General features: G+C 37.6%; 2 protein-coding genes across 5 annotated transcripts in view; both read left to right on the top strand.

The window, feature by feature from the left end:
- The window catches only part of CASP8AP2 (caspase 8 associated protein 2), a 32,873-nt gene extending 22,513 nt beyond the window's left edge, over window positions 1-10,360 (top strand). For 2 of the 4 annotated variants that reach the window (XM_004011272.5, XM_012182768.3), the window contains exons 7-11: window positions 336-2,554; window positions 3,098-6,224; window positions 7,283-7,382; window positions 8,033-8,119; window positions 9,704-10,360. In XM_004011272.5, coding sequence (XP_004011321.3) covers window positions 336-2,554; window positions 3,098-6,224; window positions 7,283-7,382; window positions 8,033-8,089 — 5,503 coding nt within the window. In that variant the 3' untranslated portion in view covers window positions 8,090-8,119; window positions 9,704-10,360. Of the gene's footprint in view, window positions 1-335; window positions 2,555-3,097; window positions 6,225-7,282 lie in introns of all 4 variants that reach the window. The other 2 variants (XM_060419562.1, XM_060419563.1) reach the window with 1 other exon arrangement.
- On the top strand, window positions 9,778-20,022 carry GJA10 (gap junction protein alpha 10). Its single transcript, XM_027972714.3, is given in 2 exon segments — window positions 9,778-19,985; window positions 19,988-20,022. Coding segments are annotated over 2 exon segments (1,677 nt in total). The 5' UTR covers window positions 9,778-18,343.
- The last annotated feature ends 1,476 nt before the right edge of the window (window positions 20,023-21,498 follow it).

Here is a 21,498-nt window from a genome sequence, read left to right as displayed (position 1 = left end):
TTCCTCTTTTTTCCTGGCACTCTTCCCTCCCTCCCTTCTTTTCTTTCTCCTGTAGTGAAGGAAATCTGAACGACATTGGCAAGTGCTGGGAGAGAACTGAGAGGTCCTTCAGGCTTTATTTGAGCAAAGCAAATGAAAGAGAGTTCCTTATTTTAAAAACTTGTCCATTACATTGGAAACTAGTAAATTCTTACTACTTTTTCTTTTTTACAAAGTAAAATTAGTTTTGCCAGTATGTGGGCCCCCAATTTTAAAGTGTATCACATGTGATTAAACCTTGAGTTATTAAAAAGGAATTAACCTTGTTTTTGGTGTTAATTTCTATTTTTCAATAGACTGTCGGAGTTTCCACATTTTCGGAATAATCATAAAACTTCAAGGACATCAGATCTAGTTAAAACAAAAGATCTTAAATCCAGATCTCCCCATTTGGATGACTCTTCAAAGACTGATCACAGAGTGAAAAGTGATGTTTCTAAAGACGTACATTATAGCACTTCACTGCCAAACCATGAAAAGGAAGCAAAATCACACTGTGAGAAAAAGAGCACTTTGCATTTGCCTACATCTGTTGAAAAACACTCCACCAATGGCATTTGGTCACGTTTCCATTATCAGGTTGGTGAGAGTAGTTCAAACGAGGATCATAGAAGAGGAAGGAAAGATAGTCGACATAGCCAATACAACCGGGGGACTGACAGAATACGAAAAGACTTGAGCACTAGCTATGGTGATGGTGAACCAAGGAACGCAGAGGCCAGTCAAAGGCTACAAGGACATCCTGAGAAATATGGTAAAGGTGAACCAAAGGCTGAAAGCAAAACTGCAAAGTTGAAAAGTAACATAGATATAGATTATAAAAATGAACGCATCAGCTCTTCTTGGGAGAAAGAAAGCTCTAGAGACAAGTTACACACTCGACTAGAATCTCAAAGTGACAAAAAACTCGAAAGACAAAGTGAAAGATCACAAAATGTAAATAGAAAAGATCTTAAATCACAAGACAAAGAAGAAAGAAAAGTTGATCAGAAGTCGAAATCAGTAGTAAAAGGCCAGGATCATTGGAGAAGATCTGAGCGAGCAGTGCTTCCGCATTCCAAAAATGAACCAGCAAAGTCTTCACACAATTCAAATAAATACCATCTAGAGGAGAGAAGAGGCTGGGAAGATTGTAAAAGAAACAGGGCTGTAAGTAATCATAGTTTTCAAGAAGGAAGGTGTCCGTCTTCTCTTTTAGCCAGTAGAACTCACAAACACATTGATTCCACGGAAGTTGATGCTGTGCACCAGCGGGAAAATGCACCTTTCAGAGCAGAAAGGCACAGAACTGAAGAAAAGAGGAAAAGGGAACGAGAGAACAAAGAAGAAAATAAGCATATCAGAAATGAAGAAAGAGTACCTCCGGGACATTTGCAGAAGACTAACAAAGAAACTAAGAAAACCACCACAGACTTAAAGAGACAGAATGAGCCAAAAAATGATAAAGGGGAAGTCTCTAACAATGATGTTTCTGAAGGAGCAAATAATAAGGAGCCAGCAGTTAGAGCTGAGAGTGCCGCAAATGAACCACAAAACAAAGACTTAAAGTTGAGCTTTATGGAAAAATTGAACTTAACTCTTTCTCCTGCTAAAAAGCAGCCTGTTTCTCAGGATAATCAGCATACAATAACTGATACTCCCCAATCCTGTGACATATGTGATTCTGAGTCATTGGTGCAGGCTAAGGCTGTGACATGTGTTCCCTCTGTCAGTGAACATATCACAGAGGAAACCAAATCTGAGTTATTGGAACCAAAGGATGCTCTTACAGCAGCATCTCAACCCAGGACCAGTATTTCAGAACGGAAAGTAGAAGAAAATTGTTTGTCTGTTGCATCTGTGGAGAATACTGTGCCTTGTGACACACCCATATGTGGCACAGAGACTTCCTTCTCAGCACCTGTGGAAATGGAACCATCAGAATCTTCTTTGTCTTCATCCACAGAAATGGAACAGACTGTTAATGGTGCCAGGGCAGCAGTTCCTGTGAATATAGACACAGCACAGACAAATGTTTCTCAGAACATTGGCTTGGAATTGGATAGCAAAAGAAACAATGACTTAAATTCTTGTAGTATTTCTGAAGAGACAGAAATGAAGGAGGCTTTTTCAACAAATGTGACCAAATCCAGTGAAAGCATTTTGCAGCCTTCAGTTGAAGAAACTGGCATTCTGCCAACCGTCCTTTCAGAAGGTGGTACACCAAATCTTGAGCCTTGTCTTGTAGACCCACCACTAGCTGAGAATAAGTCTTGTCGTTTGGATCCTTGCTTACCTAAAGAGACTCCAGAATCTTCACTTCAGCAGACTGAGTTAATGGATGACACAATGGAAGTTGGTGAAACAAACTCAGTATATCATGATGATGAGAACTCAGTTCTGAGCATTGACTTTAATCAGCTGAGACCTATTCCGGAAGCCATCAGTCCTCTGAATAGTCCAGTGAGACCTGTAGCAAAAGTTCTTAGACTAGAAAGTGCATCTCAAGTTCCATTATATAATAATAGTCATAAAGGTAATACTTTATATTATCTCCTATAGTTTATCTTTATGTGAGAATGTAAAATACACCAGCAAGATGAATTAATGCTTTTTATTTGATAACATAACTAGCGTTCAGACCTCTGTTGTTAACTAGTAATGTACATTGAGCCTTTAGTCTAGATTTAGGTAATGCTTATTTATACAAAAAAGAGAGTGGTGGGACAGATTGTTTCAAATATTCTTTGCCTGTTTTCAGATACTTTCTTCTTGTTTAAAAACCATCATCAAATGGCCTAGAGTAGGTGATGCTGCTAACAGTTGATGAAACGAACAGTTGATTTTGCTGGTTACCCAAATGATCAAACTGTACACTATCATTATTATCAGTCACCTTCTCAGACCAGTAAAGATGAATCATATGATAAGTGTTAGATGTTAACATTCTGCTTTTTTTTTAAAGCTATTAAATAATAAATTGCCTCAACATTTAATTTTTTGTTATATTTAATGTGGAAATGTTAAACGACAAACACTCATTGGTCGTGTGGCAATACTATGCTTTTCTCTTTCACAGATGTGTTTCTACCAAATTCAGCTCATTCTACCTCCACGAGTCAATCTGATCTCAACAAGGAAAATCAAAAGCCAATATGTAAATCTGACAAATTTGCAGAAGCAGACTCCCACAAGTCATCTTTAGATGAATTAGAAGAAGGAGAAATTATAAGTGACAATGAAAAACCTGAACCACAAAGAAGTTTTGACAAAAGTGCCAAACCGAGAGCTTCTACAGAAGTGCAGAACACAAAAACTAGCCCAGAAAGTAGGAAAAGCTCTGTGCGTTTGGATAAAGACAGTAGAAAGATATCCTCTATGAAAATGCATCAGACCAAAAGCAAATGGAACAGAAGACGAAGTGAGTCTAGCAGATCTTCAAAAACAGAGAAGAAAGAGAGGTCAATGAGTACTTCAAGCCTGGAAAAAATAGTTCCAATCATAGTCACACCCTCTTCTGTCCGAGAGATTATGCATATGTTACGAATGATAAGAAAACATGTAAGGAAAAATTACATGAAATTCAAGGTAAAATTTTCATTAATACAATTTCATAGAATTATTGAGTCAGCAATTTTGAGTTTTACATCACTAATTAAATACCTGGACTTGTCCAAAATATCTAAGTCAGTGACTACTTTACAGAAGAACCTCTGTGACGTTATAGAATCCAAACTCAAGCAAGTTAAAAAGAATGGCATCGTGGATCGTTTATTTGAACAGCAGCTGCCAGATATGAAAAAAAAATTGTGGAAATTTGTAGATGAACAGCTCGATTATTTGTTTGCAAAACTTAAGAAAATCTTTGTAAAGTTTTGTGACTCCATAAATGTTGGCAGTGATAGTGACGAAGGAAAGCTTGAAAAGAAAAGTAAAGAGAAGGCACGATCTTCACACTGTCAGAGGGGGAATATAAACAACTTGGGCAAAGAAACGTTGAAAGAGAAATCCCCCAAATCAGAAGATTATGGTTCTTCTAAGTCTTCAGTAGGTTGTAAAAAATCTGAGGAAAAACATCAAGAGCAAAAGAATTCCAATATTAACACAGTAAAGCATGACATTAAAAAGACTGCTAACACTTGCTTTGATAATACGAAGAATCCTCAATCTGAAGAGCATTCCTTGGAACCAAACTGCTTGAGCACCCCAAAGCCAGGAAAAATTGAAGGTAGCACCACAGAGGATGCCCAGACATCCCAGCTCGCTCCTTTGAAGCCAGAACGCAGTTTTGAGATTCTTACTGAACAGCAGGCGTCTAGCCTTACATTTAATTTAGTAAGTGATGCACAGATGGGAGAAATATTTAAAAGTTTGTTGCAAGGTTCTGATCTTTTGGACAACAATGTGAACTGTAATGAAAAAAGTGAGTGGGAGTTAAAGACACCAGAGAAACAGCTGCTAGAGAGTCTCAAATGTGAATCTATACCAGCTTGTACAACTGAAGAGCTCGTTTCAGGGGTGATTTCTCCCTGCCCTAAGATAATTAGTGATGACAACTGGTCCTTACTGTCATCTGAGAAAGGTCCATCTCTGTCTTCAGGGCTTTCATTGCCAGTTCATCCGGATGTGTTGGATGAAAATTGTATGTTTGAAGTGTCCACTAACATAGCTTTAAGTAAAGATAATGTATGTGGTTCAGAAAAGAGCAAGCCCTGCATTTCTTCCATACTTCTTGAAGATCTAGCTGTCTCTTTAACAGTACCATCGCCTCTGAAGTCAGATGGCCATCTCAGTTTTTTAAAGCCAGAAGCTTTGTCTAATTCAACACCTGAAGAAGTTATTAGTGCCCATTTTAGTGAGGATGCCTTACTGGAGGAAGAGGACGCATCTGAACAGGATATTCATTTAGCTCTGGAGTCTGATAATTCAAGCAGTAAATCAAGTTGTTCTTCATCATGGACAAGCCGGCCTGTTGCTCCAGGCTTTCAGTACCACCCTAACCTCCCCATGCACGCTGTCATAATGGAAAAGTCCAATGATCACTTCATTGTGAAAATTCGGCGTGCAGCACCATCTACCTCCCCTACTCTTGTACAGAATACAGTGGCTGATGAATATCTGCCGAGAGTGGAAAAGGAAGCTGATGAAGCAGTGGAGGAAGAATATGTTTCATGTCAGAACAGAGTTTTTAAATCTGTGGAGGAACTGAAAAATTCCAGTAAGAATGTTGATGGTAGATTAGTTCATGAGGAACAAGACTGTGTGATACAAACAGAAGTTCCTGACATATATGAATTTCTTAAAGATGCTTCAGGTAAAGTGAGTCAGAGTACCGAAGAGGCTGAAGAATGTTTCAAGTTGCATCAAGTATGGGAACCAAAAGTGCCTGAAGGCATTGAAGAATTGCCTCCAGTGGAAGAAATACCACATTCTGTTGAGGATCATCTTCCAAGCACATGTATAGACCTCACAAAAGATCCAGTCACTGAGACCAAAAAGTTGGGGGAATTTGTAGAAGTAACAGTTTTAAATATTGATCAGTTGGGATGTTCTGGAAGTAGTATGGATCAAAATGCTCCAGTATTAGACAATATGCAGCCTGAAACTGTTGATACTTTTATTGATTTGACACAAGATGTTTCAAGTGACAGTAAAAATGAAGGTAACCATCCTGCTGGAGTTGTTGAAGACTTGGGGTGTCCAGTGATATGCGTCGATGAAGATAACTCGAAGGAAGAAAATGTGCAGGTGGCGAACAGGCCTTTGGAACGCGTCATTGAGGAGGCCTGTATCGATCTAACCTCGGAAGCTTCCGGTTTGGGTGAAGTGAAAAAGGATGGTTTAAACTCAGAGTCAGCATTAAATTCCAACAGTTCAGAGTTGCCTGGGATGTTGGATAACCCTCACAAAAAGAGAAGAAATCTTTCTGATCTAAATCCTTCTTCTCAGAAAAAACAGAGAAAGGAAACAGACTTAACCAGTAGGGAAAAGACCAAAAAAATTACCCAAGACTCTTGTGAGAATGTTAATGCTCATCGAAGGAAAGCCAGTAAGAAAAAGGCCCCTTCAGTGACTAAAGACCCCTCATCATTAAAGGAAAGCCCAGGGACTAAGGATACATCAGCAGCGTCTGCCCCTTCTTTTATAAGCCTTTCTGCAAAGAACGTTATTAAAAAGAAGGGAGAAATTATAGTTTCGTGGACAAGGTAAGAATCTTAAGAGACTATTAAATCACCAGGAAATTTTGAGACACCAGAAATCTTTCATGTCATAGTTTTATCCCAACTTAAAATAGGGAAAGGGATCACTTCAAAAGTGGCCAAGGTTGGTAGAAAATAAACTCTAGGATACAGCCCAGCTGTACTGTAGAACAGTCTAGAGCAGTGGTTGTTGACCAGGGATGTGTATTGGCATGATGGACAGAACTTTTTGCTATGTTTACCTCACTTTTTCAATGGAAAAAAAAAAACTTTCACTCGTAAGGGACCTAGCACACACAAATTCTCTTTAGAAAGGAGGAAAGACAGGTGGTGAATAGGACAAAAAGTGTGAGTGTTTGTAATTTGAGTTTTCCCCTGAAATTAGAAGTTTCAAAAAAAAGTTTTATAAATTTTGTTGTATTTTAATATGAACTTAAAAAAAATGCAGATGTAAAGACCGCATTTCATATGTAAAGGCAACCACAGTTGTGAACCATTAAGCTAGAGGAACATGATCTCCAGACTGGCCAGGGTATATAATGATACTGAATTTTCTTGAAATTGGGATCAATTTTAATACCTCAGTCCTCCATGCTTTCATTTCAGGTAACCAGTAGATGGTAAAATCTCAGAGATTGTAATAACAAACATTGGTTCAGACCATGTAGAAAAAGCAGAGCTCTAGGGGTCAAAAGATCTGAATTCTGTATTACTTCTTGGTTCTTCTCACCTATTGAGTCTGTGATCACGTTTGGGCCCTAACTTTAGTACTATTTACACACTACAGGTAGAATTTTAAGAAAATCTTTCATTTTTGTCATTAGAAAATACATTAGTGTATTTGTTTTAGAAAATTTGGAAAATATATATGAACTCAAAGATTAAAATCATCCATAATCTTATCTCTCAAATAACCATTGACCATATTTAAGTATATATACTTTTCCTTTTTTGATGAGTTTTAACAAAAATGCCAATTCTTATTAGTAGATATTAAGAAAGTGAACTTTTTTTTACCTTTCTGTTCTAACCTACAAAAACTAAATTACATTTTTTCCCTTCAGAAATGATGACCGGGAAATTTTATTGGAATGTCAGAAAAAAGGGCCATCATTGAAAACATTTACTCATTTAGCTGCTAAGTTGAATAAAAATCCATATCAGGTAACTACCCAAATTTTTCATCTCTATTGTTTCACAGATGGTACTATTCTAAATACTTAGGTTTTATTTTTAATGTGTTTATATAGATATTTATTAGCTAACATCTTTAAAAGTATTACTCTTTGGAGATTCCCTGGTCATCCAGTAAATAAGACTCCATACTTACATTACCAAGAGTGTGGATTCAGTCCCTGGTTGGGGAGCAAAGGTCCTGCAGGCTGCACAGTGGGGCCAAAAAAAGTATGGTTCTTCATGTTCTTCATGTTGAACTGTTAAAAGCTTGGTTTGTGGAAGAAATTTAAAACAATCCTAATTCTTTTTTCTGTCATTTTACTGTTTACTTATTTGATCTCAAGCAATTTTGTGATTATACTTTCTTGCTGAAGAAAGTTTAATATTGAAAAGTTAAATAGCAGTTACCTTTATTATGAAGATATTTTGTTTTTCAAAGCATTACTTTACCATTATTATTAAGGGTAGCTTTCTCTGTCTTTAAATGTTTCCTTTCTTTTTTTCCCCCACAAATCAGAAGGCTGACTTTATTTTTTTTTAAATTTATTTATTTTAGATGTTTTATAAAAATATTCATCAAAGATACAAACATATATTATTGCAATATTTACAGTTAACCCTCATTTAAAATTTTTCAGGTCTCAGAAAGATTCCAGCAGCTAATGAAGCTCTTTGAAAAGTCCAAGTGCAGGTAGTTAATGGTTACACTGCAGGAGGCTAGTAAAGTAAGTGTTTGACACTGTACCTGTTCGGTTAATGGCCTGTTAAGTCACTGAAGATGTGAGTGGTGGGTGAGAGACATCCAGTTGAGCTCATGCTTCAGACACAGGTTGGAGGATGATTGCTCATGAAGTCTTCTTAGTCACCTATCTTAGAAGGTGGGACATGCTCAGTGGATACCCTCTCTCCTCCACCTTCTGTATGCTCATGAGTCTAAGGCAGGGGCAAATCCATCTGATGATTGATTACAAATTTTTATAGATAAAGAAAAGAAAACATTCTTGAATAGCAGTGTATTTCATAGCCAGTGAAGTCTGTGCAGTCATTGTAATTTAACATTTTTCTTATTTTTAATGGAGTTATAAAATACTTTAAATACAAAACATACATTTAAAAACATGAAATCCATTGTCATCTGAAGAGGTGACACAATTTATCACATTAAATTATTACTTGTACAGATTTATTAAGGCAATACATATCAGTTTTTTTCTTTAAGACCTAGGCCAGTTGCCTAACTATTTTGGATTTTTCTGTAAGGAAAAATTGTAAAGATATTTAACAAATCACTGTTTTTCAGTTGATTTGTAGTCATAGTTATTTGAATCCAAAACATGCAACTTTATAGATAAATCTTAATAAAAACCATATTTGTACATTGATCTCATTGTGAGGGTTCTGAATATTTTTGGGTTATAAAAATCTGTTCCTAAACTTAGTATAAATTACTATCTTTTAGATAATCTGTTAATTTCAGTATCCTCTTAGAGGAACTAGTTTGTTAATGAAATCTTCAAAAGATATTTAGTAGTTCATGTGAAGTTAAAGTTCTATATATATAATTCAGAATGTAAGATTGAATAATGGGGAATTTGAAGAAAAAAATTATTCTAAAGAACCTTAAAAAAGTCGTTTGATGTGAAAATTGCCTGATTAGTTTTCAGATTCATTATAAATAAATTTACATTTTTTTACTACGTTTAGGAGATCAAACTGCGGTTTTATCTGAACATTGTCATAAAATATGACTTCCGTTCTCTTTTTGAAGATAATGTGCATTCATGAAAGAATTAACTTGTATCTGGAAGTGATGTTTATTAGTTTGATATTTCCAAATTCCATTGCAAATGTACAATTTTATCATGGATTTGATACTTGACATTTTATTTGCTTGCATGATAGCAAAAATAGTATTTCAGTCCTAGTTTGTTTCTTTGCTGATTTTTTTTCCTTCAAGTACTATAGTCTCATTAAATTCTTGTCAAAAGGAGAGTGTAATGATAAAGTTACCAACCTGATTCTGCTTGCAACAAGGGAGACCCAGGTTCAATCCCTGGATTGGGAAGATCCCCTGGAGAAGGGCATGGCAACCCGTACTCCAGTATTCTTGCCTGGAGAATCCATGGACAGAGGATTCTGGCAGGCTGGAGTTCATGGGGTTGCAAAGAGTCTGACATGACTGAGTGACTCACACACACCCACACACACACACACATTGTCTAAGTAGAACTCACTTGAAAGAACAGTACTTTATGAAATGATCATATCAGAAAACAGAATCATAACTTTAGCATTTTCTTATATTACAGATAAGTTGCTGAGTTTCTTGGAGTCTTAATTGATATTGCATACTACACAAAAGCTTGGAATTCTTCATGTTTTTAATGGAGCAGGAGAGGGCAGTTTTATGACATATTTGATTACCAGATAATAATCTGCATTTGTTATTACTTGCTGACTCTTTACTTCAGGCCAACATGGTCAACTTGTTCCTGACATCAGTCCAACTTGCTCACCCGTTACTGGTCAGAATATTTATTTTGTCCTTACAGACAAAATTTATTTCTAAACAGGTTACAATTCATTATTAAGGTAAAAGCAACAATGAAACAGTATTGAAATCTTCGTTTTGATATTTCAAAGAAATGACTTTCTTTTCTAGATTTTTAAAAATAGTTTTGTAGCATTTTAAACTTAATGATTATTTAGTTTCATCCATTTTTATTTGCTTTTGTAATTGCCTGTCCTCATTTTGTTAAATTGTAAAATAATTTAAATAGTGTATCTGTAAATATGTATAATTATAATGATGTAAAATACTTTCTTTGTGTTTATATGTGTGGGTGTATACACACACATGAATGGCTGTGCTTAGCCAAGGATTTTTTTATTTGTATGAAACTTTTTGTATAAAGTTTGCTTTCATTACCAGTAATGTATAAATAAAACCATGTAAAGTTCTGTTATATTCTGATTAGAATGTTTCTTTTATTGTGTATTAGAATGTTTCTTTTATTGTGTTTAGATAGTAATTAAAATGGAAAAAAGATAAAATGCTCAGGGGCCTTTGGGGCTATTTTGAAGTGGTTCAAAATAGTGGCGTGGCTAGCTAAATGTGCTGGAGTAGATTCATTGGAGCAAACCAGTTGCTTTTGCCTGCTTTGTCACAGCAGGTACTGGTACAGTGAACAGTGCCCCAGGGGTCCTCACAGACAAAATCAGGGCAGTGCAAAAATTCCTTTTGGGTGAAGATCTGGGAATAGCAGGTAAGGATTGCCTAACTATGCATTATTTATCCATCCCTCTCTCTTCAGACTGGTGGTACTGGTAGGTTACAATCTAGACTTGGGGCTCTGAAGTTACTGAGGAAATTGCCATTTCTCCCAGTTTCTGCAGGGGAAGGAAGCCCTGATCTGAACAATTACTTGGTAGCTAACAAACTGAAATAATGAACTGTGGTTGTATAGTTCTAGGGCTGTCTGCCATAAAGCTTGTCCTTTCCCCTTTCTTTCAATCCCCAGCATAGCCAAGCCCTCAGCTGGCCTTTAGCCCTTCTTCAGTGCATACTGTCACTCAGAACCCTGACTACCGGCTAAATGGGTTCACAAGCCAAAGTAAAGAAGCAACTAAGAGATACCACTGAATCACAAGAAAACAAACTGCATTACATAAGACCATAAAGATCTAAGATAAAGCCAGTACACACTAAAAGGAAAAAAGGATTTTGGCAGTGTGGTATAAGAAATAACCAAGTAGAAATATCAAAAACATAATATTTAAAATAAAGGATCAAATGGAATAAAAACAGAGTGGATACAGATGCATCACTACAAACAAAGCTAGTGGAGGTGATGGAATTCCAGTTGAGCTATTTCAAATCCTCATAGATGATCCTCTGAAAGAGCTGCACTTAACATGCCAGCAAATTTGGAAAACTCAGCAGTGGCCACAGGACTGGAAAAGGTCAGTTTTCATTCCAATCCCAAAGAAAGGCAATGCCAAAGAATGTCCAAACTACTGCACAATTGCACCCATCTCACATGCTAGCAAAGTAATCCTCAAAATTCTCCAAGCCAAGTTGCAACAGTACGTGAACCGTGAACTTCCAGATGTTCAAGCTGGATTTAGGAAATGCGGAGGAACCAGAGATCAAATTGCCAATATCCAATGATTGATCATCAGAAAAGCAAGAGAGTTCCAGAAAAACGTCCATTTCTGCTTTATTGACTATGCCAAAGCGTTTGGCTGTGTGGATCACAACAAACTGGAAAATTCTTCAAGAGATGGGAATATAAGACCACCTGACCTGCCTCCTGAGAAATGTGTATGCGGGTCAAGAGACAGCAGAACCAGACATGAAACAACAGACTGATTCCAAATCAGGAAAGGAGTACATCAAGGCTGTATATTGTCATCCTGCTTATTTAACTTGTATGCAGAGTACATCATTTGAAATGCCGGGCTGGATGAAGCACAAGCTGGAATCAAGATTGCTGGGAGAAATATCAGTAACCTCAGACACTCAGATGACACCACCTTTATGGCAGAAAGCAAAGAAGAACTAAAGGGCCTTTTGATGAAAGAGGAGAGTGAAAAAGTTGGCTTAAAACTCAACATTCAGAAAACTAAGATCATGGCATCTGGTCCCATGACGGGAAACAATGAAAACAGTGAGAGACTTTATTTTCTTGGGTTCCAAAATCATTGCAGATGGTAACTGCAGCCATGAAATTAATGGCTGCTTGCTCCTTGGAAGAAAAACTATGACAAACCTAGACAGCATATTAAAAAGCAGAAACATTGCTTTGCTAACAAAGGTCTGTCTAGTCAAAGCTATGGTTTTTCAAGTAGTCATGTATGGACGTGAGAGTTGGTCTATAAAGAAAGCAGGGTGCCGAAGAATTGATGCTTTTGAACTGTGGTGTTGGAGAAGACTCTTGAGAGTCCCTTGGACAGCAAGGAGATCAAATCACTAGATCCTAAAGGAAATCAGTCCTGAATACTTATTGAAAGGACTGATGCTGAAGCTGAAACTCCAATACTCTGGCCACCTGATGTGAAGAACTGACTCATTTGAAGAGACCCTGATGCCAGGAAAGATTGAAGGTGGCAGGAGAAGGGGATGACCGAGGATGAGTTGGTTGAATGGCATCACCGACTTGATGGACATGAGTTTGAGCAGACTCTGGGAGTTGGTGATAGACTGGGAAGCCTGGCGTGCCGCAGTCCATGGGGTTGCAGAGTCAGACGTGACTGAACTGAACAGATGCGTGAATTAGTGAGTTGAAAACTAGGATTGTCGGATTGCTGTCCAGAGCAAGCAAAAAAAGGTAAATAGAAAATATGAATGTAGAAGTGGGATGAAGGACAAAAGTAGATGTCCTAACATTCAAGCAACACACAAGGTCAGAAGAAGAAAAAATTTTAAAGATTGAGACTCCATAGGATGCCCAATGGCAAAAAGTACCCCACATCTAGACACATACTGGAATTAGGAATATTAAAGATAATAAGAAAAATCTAAAGACTTTTAGACAGTAGATCATTGTGCGAAGAACAGGAATCATATTGACCTTACTCTTCTGAAGGGCAATGCTTGCTGTAAGAAAACTATTTTTAAAGTGTTAGAGCTAAAATTTTATGTTCATTTATATTGTTATTCACATGTGAAAGTTTAGTAAGATTTATCACTCAAAGATCCACATTGTAAACATTTTTGGAGAGAGTACTCCACCAAAAAAAAAAAAAAAAAAAATGCAGAAAATGTTTCAAGAGCTAGGGGTTGAGTGAATTACCTGATACCTTGGTGATGTGTGTATAGGCAGACCTCAGGGATATTGCAGGTGTGGTTCCAAACCACTGCAATAAAGCAAGTCATGAGCCTCAGGGGGGTCTTGCTTCTGCCCACAGGAGTTTTATCACCAGGTGTGAACAAGGTGGCATTGTGAATACTGGAGACCATTGAGAGCACAAAGGTGGAGGCTATGGACCTGTGCCTCTTTCTCTACCCTGAGATGTTTATTCTCGCTAACCTTTCTGTTCCCTTCTGTTTCATATCTGAGTGTGTTTTAGGCCTACTAGTGACACCATAGATTCAGCTAAACTTTTGGTATAAAAGTAGGACCTTTAAAAAAATAAATAAAAAACAAAACCAAACGTCTTCTATGGCAGTGAATTCTCAGCCTCTGGTATGCTAATTTTTGCTGAACCCTTGGGCGAGTTTTGATGAAGCTCAACCCAGTGGTGCTCCTATGATTCCCACAGCTGTGTTACTGACCTCATCAGGACATTTCAGTTACTTCTGTGAGGTTTGTAGAGTTATTCACTCTGCCTGTCTTAAAGATAACTCACCTCATTGCTCAAAGTCTTCAAGAGTAAAGATTAGATTGATTCATATGCTGAAGACTTCTTAAAAATTCAGATGTATGGTTGCATTTATTTTTTTTTTCTTTCTAGCTTGAATATTTATTTTCTTGAGTAGGTAACACATTTAGAGAATTCTATGTAAAAGTATTCATCTCACCTCTTCCTCATCGTGTTCCCTTCCCTTCAGGCATCTAATGTTAGGACTTATTTTATATACCCTTATAAATGTATGAATTTAGTATTTTGATTCTGGTAAAATGCATTTAAGCTTTTAAACCCATTACTGTGCAGGTGAACTTTAGGAGTAAATGTCAAGGGCTTTCTTGGACAGTATACCCAATACTAGGCAAATACACACATTAATACATTGTGTGATTTCACCTCTAGTTAATTCTGTCAGTTTGTACTTGATTCTAGTGTGCCAGGGTAGTGGAATTTAACCTCCCCACCTCAACCTGTCTACCTTTCATAATCATCCTTTCTTTAAAACTAAATATATAGGCAGATGATACTTAGGAATGATTTTATGTACTGTCTATGTATTATATGGAAAAGGCCAAGCTTAGAAGTGTGCCTCAGAGCTGTGACTTGAAGCCATTCTTGTTTTCTAGTGACACCATTGCTATCAACTCTAAGGTGACAGTAAGATTATGTACTTGAGATGTGACGAATGGAAGATTCTGCAGGGCTGGGAGTTAGAAGATCTGGTCTCTGTTTGCCTTGGGCAAATCATTTGACCTCTCTCAAAACACTTTACAAAACTTTGACATGGGTTTCTAAGGTTTTCAGATTCTCTACTGGAAAAAATAAATTTTTTCCTGAGCTGCCTGTTTCAGCCTAATAGAATATTGCTAGAACACATAATCTACAGACAGGCACAGCCTCCTCTTGGTGGTCTGAAATGTTTAATTTCCTTTTGAGCTATTTCTCCTTTCAGCCTGACATGATTTGCAAGAACACTTGGGGTTTGATTGTCACTCTATTATTACTTGTTCCCATTTGGTGAGGCCAGACTTGCCCCAGGCGGCTCTTGATGAAATTGGACATGACCCATTGATCTGTGACATCGATTCACAGAGCAATCAATTGACTGAAAGAAATGCACCGAAATTCAAATCACTGTAATCACCCACAAATTTAAAAGGAAAATTCTCATTTATTTCACTTTTCATTTCCAAATATGGTATACCAGGAGGGGCTCCAGCCCTGTGCCAATTAGGAAAAAATAAGAAAATTTAAAAGCACCAAAGGACACCTTGACCTCAGGGGAGGACTAGGTTAGACTCCATTGATCAAAATTACTGAGCTTATTCTGAACTGGGCCCCACAGCTAGCAGGTCAGAGCCTTTATATCTGCAACCAGCAGCAGTTCCACTAATTAGCCACACATGGTCCAACTTAAAGGTTCTTGGAGCCCAGTCATTTTTTTATCTACTCCTAAGGTAAGTGGTAAATATATAGTATCTCTTTTGTTTGTGAGAAATACAGGAAATTTCTGTGGGGATACAAAGGTAATATTTGAAGTAAAATTCATGAAAGGAGCACCAGCTTCTTTATATTTTATTTGATAATGAAAGAAAGTTCAAGAGTATTACTTGGACCTGAGGAAACATTTGTCTAAAGGATCTCACTGTTTCATGCTAATATGCATGATTGTTTTTCTGTTTCATGTATTTCCTGTTTCCAGTTTTCTTCTTGCTATTTAAAAATACTAATTTCTATGTTTTAAAGAGATAGTGGCAAAAAGAACATTAAATAGTTTAGGATTTCTAAATCGAGAATAGGTAATGAAATGAGTTAGCTTTTTCACTTTCAGGTTTTTATATAAAATAGAAGCTCTAGATTTTTTTTTAAGTGCTAAAGGAGTTAGTTTTTAATAAAGAACAATGGCCAGACAATATTAAAGGAATAATTATGTGAAAGGACTGAAACTCTTTAAGAGAGGATAGAGCTTAGTAAATTATTGTTTCAGTTAATGAGGCAATAGTCCGAAATTTTATAATTAATTTTTATTTGCAAGTGGTAGATATGACTACTTTTTGAACTTTGAACAAGTGTATGGAGTAAAATACTAGAGAAGGAAATGGCAACCTACTCCAGTATTCTTTCCTGGAGAATCCCAGGATGGGGGAGCCTAGTGGGCTGCCGTCTATGGGGTCGCACAGAGTCAGACACGACTGAAGCGACTCAGCAGCAGCAGCATGGAGTAAAATAGAAAAGACTCATTAATACCTCTTCTAGATTCTGACAGGTACCTAGTGCTTCTAAAATTTTATTTTAAAAGATGTTTATGCATATATATGTACATACAAGTATGCATTTATATAAATGTGTGTACTAGATGAGAGTCAGTCATGTTCCTTAGAAGCGTCTCTCTCCTTTATCTTTTTGCCTCTGCCTTCAAGCTCTTCCTTCCACCCTCATGTTCTCCTACAGACTTCCAGTAACCTATATGAACTTCCTCATGTGTGCCTTCTGGGTCTTCTCTCCACACTTATATAATCACATATGTATATATATATATATCTCCTATACATATGCGTATATATATGTGTGTTTATAGGATTTTACTTTATTCAGTGAGCTACAGATGAATGAATTTGGAAAGAATTGACATCTTTATAAACGTTTAGTTTTCTAATCCCTGAGCATGATCTATCCCACCATTAAATTGATTTATTTAAATAGTGGTATTTGACATTGTCAACTCTTCTCTCCTTGAAACTCTGTTCTGTTTTGGTTTCAGTGACTTCACCCTTAGAGTTTTCCCCCTCTTTCTCATTGGCCATTTCTCATTTTTATTTGTAGACTTTTTTTCCCATGCTGTTTCTCAGGGTTCTGCCATTGGCTTACTTTTTCTTTTTGTCCGTAGGTGATCTCAACCTATTCAATGATTATTTACAAATGCTTATTTATCTGTAGTTTGCATCTTTTGTTGTTATTCTCTAGACCCAAATACCTTCTGGACATCTCCACTTTTGCTATTCAGTTTTGTTGGGTAAAATCTAATTTTTTTCCTAATTATAATTTCTGGTATTGATGTACTTAAAAAGCCTCCTTCTACTTCAACATTATAGGACATTCTCTTACATTTTACTTCAATACTTCTATGGTTTAGTTTTTTTACATTTAATACTTTATTCCATCTGGAATTTACTTTTGTGTTTGGAGATAAGTAGGGAAAATATAACAATTCTGTGGGTTTTTTTTTTCCTCATATTTTTTATTTGATATTCATAACTTCTTCACTGTCCATTTTATATGTTACTGGGAATTCCTGGTGACTACTGTGAAGTCTGAATGAAGTATGTATTGTTCATTGTTGAATTCCTTGGTATCAAGCACAATGCCTATATGATAAATTATATTACACATTATTGAATAAATGAATTGTGGAAGGAGAGAATTGTTTCATTATCTGTTTAACTTAACAACACTTACCTGTTTTTCCTCTGTTTTTTTCATATCTGGAAGTCGTCCACATTAGAAGCCTGTAGACTCTCAAGTATTTTAACCTCATTGAACCTTGAAAAACATCTTGTTTTTTTTCAAGGTGAACCCAATGACCCATTCATGTCAGCTATGCTTTGATTCTTTCGCAGCTCCCAAGCTTGCTAGCAAAGCAGTTATATTCACTTTTCTTCTAAGTAAGCAGAGCTTGCATGAAAATCTTCTGTTCCAGATATGGCTTTGTAGATCTAATCATATGTCATTGCTGGTACTGCTTCTGAGCCTGCTTAATCTTTACTGCTACCCTGTGCCAGTTCCTGAGGGTTTATTTGGCTGAGTTCTATTCTCTCTACTTGTACTTTCAGTCTTGCAGTAGGAGCCATTGATAATATATAATGAGTATCTACTTGGTTTTTCTGTTGATGGTTTTTCCAGTCAAGGAGCTGAGTCGTTGAAAAGACAATTCAGTTCACTTATTTATTGATGCCTTCATATGTCAAGATCAAAATGAAATAGCATCTCTGTCTATAAAGAGTACCTTTTCAGAAAAGAACATAAGACAACTATCACAAAGCTCATTTTAGGCACGGTACCAAATGAGTAATACAAGCACTAGTGTTGTATGAATTCAGAGATGGGAAAATCACTCTGACTTGAGATGGCTGAGGAAGACTTCCTAAAGAAGTTGAGGCTTATTTAAAATCATGTAAGGGTGCCGTCTGTGGGGTCGCACAGAGTTGGACACAACTGAAGCGACTTAGCAGCAGCAGCAAGATGTATGGTAAATATGGCATCTCATATGTTAGAAAAAATGAGCAAAATTATGGAATAGAATATTATACAAATATGATGGCCAATGAGTATACTAGAATGACAGTTAACTTTGTATAGGAGAGAAGACTATAGGAAGGAATTGGGTTGGACTGGGGAGAGTCTTTAGTATTTTTTCCAAAACCTATTCCTTAGAAATATTTCCGCAAGCATGAACCATAAGTATTAGGGCTGGAAAATCCTTCATAGTTTTATTGACATGAATAGAGGACCTGCTGTATTGATCATGTTTTTATATGTTATACCCATGGATTCTATTAATCTTAGTGTTTTCTGTATGTTTCAGACATTAGTCTCTTACCATGGGGGATTGGAATTTATTGGGTGGCATCTTAGAGGAAGTTCACTCCTACTCAACCATGGTGGGGAAAATCTGGCTGACCATCCTCTTCATTTTCCGAATGCTGATACTTGGTGTGGCTGCTGAAGATGTCTGGGATGATGAACAGTCAGCATTTGCCTGCAACACCCAGCAGCCAGGTTGCAACACTGTCTGTTATGATAATGCTTTCCCTATCTCCTTGATCAGGTTCTGGGTTTTACAGATCATTTTTGTGTCTTCTCCCTCTCTAGTATATATGGGCCATGCACTGTATAGACTCAGGGCCTTTGAAAAGGAAAGGCAGAGGAAGAAGTCACAGCTTAGAGCCCAGATGGAGAATCCAGAGCTTGAACTGGAGGATCAGCAAAGGATGGATAGAGAACTGAGGAAATTAGAGGAGCAGAAGAGGATCCAAAAAGTCCCACTGAAAGGATGTCTGCTGCGTACTTACATCTTACACATCTTGACCAGATCTGTGCTGGAAGTAGGGTTCATGGTAGGCCAATATATTCTCTATGGGTTTCAAATGCACCCTCTTTACAAATGTACTCAACCCCCTTGCCCCAATGCAGTGGATTGCTTTGTGTCTAGGCCCACAGAGAAGACCATTTTCATGCTCTTTATGCATAGCATTGCAGCCATCTCTTTGTTTCTTAACATACTGGAAATATTTCATCTGGGCATCAGGAAAATCATGAGGGCACTTTATGACAAATCCAGTAATGAGGGCATTGAGGATGAAAGGAGACCTCCATTCCATTTGAAAAAATATTCAGTGACCCAGCAGTGTATGACTTGCTCTCCCTTCCCTGAAAAAATCTCCCTACTTCAAGCCAACAATCAACAGCAAGTGATCCGAGTCAATGTGCCGAATTCTAAAACCACGTGGCATATCCCACAGCCCAGGCAGCTTGATGTAGACCCTTGCTATAGTAAAAAAGACTGGGCTGAGAAGAATCAGCACAACGGACAGCTCCATGTCCACAGCCCATGTCACTGGGACAACGGTGCTAGAATTCAGCACCCAGGACAGCAGCCAGACCATTCTCTATTTGGCTTGCAGAATATAAGACCTCACTCCTGGCTAGGTACAAAGATGGCTCCTAGGCATTGTCCATCACATACAACAGGACCCTGGGAGCAGTCCCAGGACCTACAACCCTCAGGGGAACCTCTTGCAGACTTGCACAGTCACTGCAGACACAGCGATGGCAGCATGACAGACAGCAGGGTCCAAGAGGCAAGAGACAGATCTTACCCTGGCAGTCGCAAGGCCAGCTTCCTGTCCAGACTGTTTTCTGAAAAGGGACAGCTGTACAGTGACTCAGGAAGCTCCAGTTCTCGAAATAGCTCTTGCCAAGGGTTTCCACACCGGGAAAACAGCCCCTCACTTCTGCCTTCAGCCCCTGGGCGAAGGACATCCATGGTAAGTAAGATCAGACAACCTGGCTGATCATGGAACTTTCATAAGAGGTGTCCCCCTCTGTTCCCTTCTTAGCCTTATCTTCCCTTCTTAGCCTTCTCATCCCTTCTTAGCCTTCTCTTCCCTCCTCCTTTGTGTGTATATGTGTGTGTTGAGAGAAAGGGAGAGGAGGCGAGGGAGGTTAATTTATGGAGAGTTAAATTCATTCAGTACATTCAGTTAAGCTCAATTCATAAAATAAGCTTATTGAAAACTTTCTATCGATTAGTCTTATAAGTCCTGGTATATAAATGAATCACCATCTCTGCCATCAAAGCTCTCTGAGCCTGTATGGGAAATTGGGTAAACATATAAATGATCAAGTGAAATGTGCACGTTAGAGGGGCTAGTGAGCAAAAGAAGGAGAGGTCAGTTCTTTACAGACAGGTCAGGAAAAGCTTTATAGTTGAAATTACTTTTGAACTGAGTCTTGAGATATGAGTTTCTCTAGACCTGTGAGGACTGGGGTACATGGAAGAAGGCTATCTCAGTACAAGGAGAACATGGACAAAAGCTGAGAGGTGTGATAAAGCAGAGCTGTCTGGGGGCCGTGTGTGTCTGGAGCACAGGGTAGTAAGGAAAACTTCAGAGATAAAGAAGACTGGAGAAGGGGGAATGGAAGCTTTGCAGGGAGGCAATGGAGAACCCATAGTGCTAGACAGTGTGTAACAGAGGAGTGCTTGGAATGGAGTTGCACTTTATAACATAATATGGAAAATAAAAATCAGAGAAGGGATCATTTGTAACCTTGAGTTGCCCTTGTCTCACTAAGGAAGGAGGGTATGCTCCATTGTTTTAATAATTCTGGCATTTAAAAGTCATATACAAACATTTGTGACATATTCCACAAAGACTAAAATCAATATTGTATTGATTTTAATTCTGTTCTCTGAAAAGCCACAATGGAATAAACATTCCTTGGCTATCATAGGGCACAATGGATATTTATTGTGGATTCTTCTTGATTCTGGAAAAAAGAGTGACTCATGTTTTACCCACTGCTTGCTTCTAAGAACTTTTTTTTTTCCCATTAAAAAGAAAAATCCCCCATGTTAATAGGGGAACTTCTCAGCTGATTTGGTTTGTTGAGCCCATACATTTGCTTTTTCCTTTGTTTCATTCTTTGTGTTAATAATAATTGAATCCCTCTACACCAGTTTCATATCTTCTATGAATTTAGAGATATTTTGTTACTGCACTAATGCCTTAACTTGAGAAGGAATCATCCTACCAAGACTTTTTCCCAAAATGCTTTTTTTTTTTCAAACTTATACTCATTTCTTGTCAGTGACCAGCCATCTTCTCAGGAGGTTGATTATATTTAGGATCATTGTATGGGTTCTTGGAACTCTATGCCAAATTATGGGGGGTTTTCAACTCTGGCTTGAGTTAGTCATCTGGAGCTTAAAAAAAAAAATCTCCAGCCCAGGACCCATCCAATTCCAATTAAACCGGAAGCTCTGGAGATGGGATGCAGGATCAATGTTTTTAAAACTCCCTTGGTGATTGCAATATGCCACCAGGGTTGAGATTCACCATCTTAGAGTAATCTTGCCAGTGGCCCCTGCTTCTTATCTGCATTTGTGAAGCCAGTATGACAATTTTCATCATTTTCTTTCTCGTACCTCCTTCCATGTGAGAGAAGCCTTTGTATTGGCAGAGAACTGAGGGAA

This window comes from Ovis aries, chromosome 8 (genome assembly GCF_016772045.2).
Source record: "Ovis aries strain OAR_USU_Benz2616 breed Rambouillet chromosome 8, ARS-UI_Ramb_v3.0, whole genome shotgun sequence".
Lineage (NCBI taxonomy): Eukaryota > Metazoa > Chordata > Mammalia > Artiodactyla > Bovidae > Ovis > Ovis aries.
The sequence above is the reverse complement of the archived record's forward strand: the minus strand, read 5'-3'. Positions and strand labels throughout refer to the sequence as shown.